This window comes from Halyomorpha halys, unplaced genomic scaffold (genome assembly GCF_000696795.3).
Source record: "Halyomorpha halys isolate HHAL.00 unplaced genomic scaffold, Hhal_1.1 Scaffold2663.1, whole genome shotgun sequence".
Classification (NCBI taxonomy): domain Eukaryota; kingdom Metazoa; phylum Arthropoda; class Insecta; order Hemiptera; family Pentatomidae; genus Halyomorpha; species Halyomorpha halys.
The window spans coordinates 44,678-48,124 of record NW_027116666.1 but is presented as its reverse complement, the minus strand read 5'-3'; the positions used below and the strand labels follow the sequence as shown (position 1 = coordinate 48,124).

Here is a 3,447-nt window from a genome sequence, read left to right as displayed (position 1 = left end):
AATAAGTGTTTGTTTATTATCTGTGACTGCTTAAACATGACAGTTGATTTTCGTGATTATTTCTGGGTAAGTGATGTTATAAATGTCAAGTTTCTTGTAGTACTTATTTTTTAATCCTATCGTATTTCGGCAATTTATTTTTCGCAACGTACATTTCTTCGTTTTATATCGATGTAAATGTTGTGAAAAAGAAACAGTCAGTACAGCAAAGTTAACTTACTGATAAAAGTTGGTATTTTTATGTTCAGACCTAGCTTTGGTTTTATCTCACTTCGAAAAAAAAAAAAACCAACTCTGTTTTAAGGAAAGGTTTTATCTAGATTTATTGTTGTCATTTTATACTTGTCTACTTTCATGTTATGTTTTTTATTTAGAAGTAATAGCTTCAGTCTATGTTGTCATTGAGAATTTGACTGATAGTAAAACATGGTAAGGACAGTTTTATTCAATTGGTTGAATGATTTATCATTTATGACAATATTACATAATTATCCTATATTCCTGTATGGGTTATGTATATTTCCTGTTTCTGTTATAGTGTTTTCGATGTTATCTATGTATATTTCTGATATAATCATTATCATTGAATGATAATAATGTTGAGGGCTCAAAAGAACAAATTTTATTTTATTTTACTATTTCCATAGCTGATATATTTTTAAACCAACCTGCTTTAGTGTTTTTTCTACAGTGTTATCTTAAATAGTTCTCGACTGAGTTTTTCTTTCAAATTGTGCCTAATCGAGAGTGTTAAAGATAAAACATTACTGTACATTAAATTATAATCAATGACTATGAAGGTGGTTCTTGATACTTAGTAATCTGCTATGCCACAATGCTATAATACTGTTTATCAATTTAATTTTGATGTTATATGTTTATTTCATGAATATTAAATAAAAAGTTAACAGTAATGAAAAATCCATATTCATCTATCATTACAATGTCTGTTAACATTAAATGTTATTAGTGTTATTTAGATTGTTATCAATCATATAGTGACGGTTTATTTTCTGGTTCCTGAAAATATTGTTTAGTTGTTTTATTATTATTCACTTGTTTTATCATTATTATCAATGCTGTTTATTATTATTATTATCAATGTTGACTGCTTAAAAGATATCAAACACTGTTATTCGTCTTTTCATGGTTCCCTATGATCTTAATCTGCTTTAAGTTATTTCACTTCACTCTCAATTATTCACTCTTAAACTTCTTCAGAATATTACTATTCTCAGTTTTATTTCAACCCAAGACATTCATTCAATAACCGTTTTTATTATTCTAATTCGCTGTTGAATTACAATGTTATCCTCACAGAATTTATGCTTGAAGTATTAGTTACTAGAAATTTTTATGTGACTGGTACCATTAAACATAAGGTAACAGTGGTCAGTTGCCTTTTACTGCTTTAATGCTGTTACTCCTTATTCTTTGTGTTTTCCACTCATGTTCAGTAGTTGTGTACATTTGTTTCAAGTCCTATCCTGCCTTTAACATTACCCAATTTTCGCCCTTTTAAATTCAATCAAGTTGAAGTTACTTTGAGGCATTAGGTTCTCTTATATTTCATTGGTTTCTTTCTTAACCAACTTTATCGTTCATAAGAACAAGAAAGAGTTATGACAGAATTATAATCAGTCATTAGCCTTTATTTATTTCAATATATCCCTATTATAAAACATCGATTTCTAAAAATGTTAAATAATTTCATGAAATTTTGAAGTTGTAAATTGTAAATTTTACCTTACAGCAGGATTGTGCGGTTAGAGACCCGAGTTTTTTGAGATCCTGTTAGAGAAATATTAATTCAGTTATGAAAATCCATTTTAAACCAAGATTCTCTTCCTGCGTGGTACTGAAGTTTTTTTACTAATAAAACTTTTTGAATATACATGCACTATGTAGATGCAGCTAAAGAGCCAAAACAATGTCCACCTCTCCCTTAAAGTTCCTTAGGGTTCTACTTTCTGCTTTAATGATGACAAATACATTCCACCTATAGAGGAACAATAACATAAGTATAAATTTTTCTTAAAATGAGTTAATGAATCCAAAAATCTGAAAATGCCGTTTAATGTTTATCTAATGTAAAAATATAAGTATCAACTCAAAATATGGATGATAATATTCTAATTTGTTTCCTATTTTTTTTTTAAACTTTTCTTTTTAAAGTTTTCAACATTAATTTACATTTTCAGCAATTTATGACTTAGCAGTTATGTAAATATTTCTTGCAAGGGGTGATATCTATTTATGTAGATTATGAATAATGGTAGTTCTAAACTGCTCCATTTCTGTAAACAATTTCTGGAGGAACCTGTTTATTCTTACTTATTTATTTTCAGTTTTGTTAGGATTCTGTTTAACTTCAATAGCTCCATATCTGATGACAATATTTTCAACATGACATGTGTGTCTTTACCTGCTGTAGGCTGTCCTGTACCCAAATTTCTTTATTTACATTTGTTGCCATTCCTGCTGTTTCAGAACCAGTGTTTAGCCCACCTTTCATTCATAATCTCTTCCTCTTCAACTTCTTAATATTTTAGGTGATTTCTGTTGTAGTACATATCGTCTAACTGATGTTCCAACATATATTTTATAAATTGAACTTAAAAAAAATCTTTAATTAACATGAAATGATAATTGTATTTATAATTCATTATGTACTATTTTAATTTACATTATTAATAATATTAATGTCTTGGTGTAACTAAAGTACGTCATTTAGAAGTTTGTTTGAATTTTTTTAACCTAAAATGGTTATTATAATTTTCCTTAATAAATACTCTCATTATCTTTTTTAAATATATTTTCAGGGAGAAAAAAATAATGGTTTTGACGTACTGTATCATAATATGAAGTATGGATTAGTTGCAAGCAAGGAACTGGTTGACTTCCTGCGTGAAAGGTAGAAAGTTTCATTATTGATATAATAATTAAATTTTATTTGTTAATTAATATTATTCCTGTTATTAGTTTAATATTGGTTAGTGTAATTTTTAAGTATTGTAGTAGCTTTTTCAAATAATGAATGTTATTAATAATCACTTTAACTACATAATAGGAACAGGGGACTAATAAATAAATATATGTAAAACATTGCTTGTAAAATTATACTTGAAAAAAAAAAAAATGGTTCAATAAAAATATTTACTAATACTATGATGCCTAGAAAGTTATTTTTGTATATAACTTAAATTATTGGAAATAATGAGGATTGTCTGCATTAGTCAGGAATGTATGATAAATTATGGGGAACATGGCACACCATTTAAGTAATTCAATGCATATGTATTCATATTAATATATTAAAACACATTCATTTAAGGAAATGAGATAAGGTAATGTGTATTGTTCCCCATCTCATAGCATATAGTCTTGGAGCGATCTTGAGCTAGAATCTTGAGAGAGAGAAGAGCATGTTTACAATCTGTACTCTAT

General features: G+C 27.3%; 1 protein-coding gene across 4 annotated transcripts in view; it reads left to right on the top strand.

Moving 5' to 3' along the window:
- Positions 1-3,447, top strand: part of LOC106691670 (F-BAR domain only protein 2) — a gene marked incomplete at both ends in the record, with an annotated part of 46,992 nt that continues 43,545 nt past the window's right edge. For all 4 annotated transcript variants that reach the window (XM_067053412.1, XM_067053411.1, XM_067053410.1 and 1 more), the window contains 2 exon segments: positions 1-66; positions 2,823-2,914. In XM_067053412.1, coding sequence (XP_066909513.1) covers positions 37-66; positions 2,823-2,914 — 122 coding nt within the window.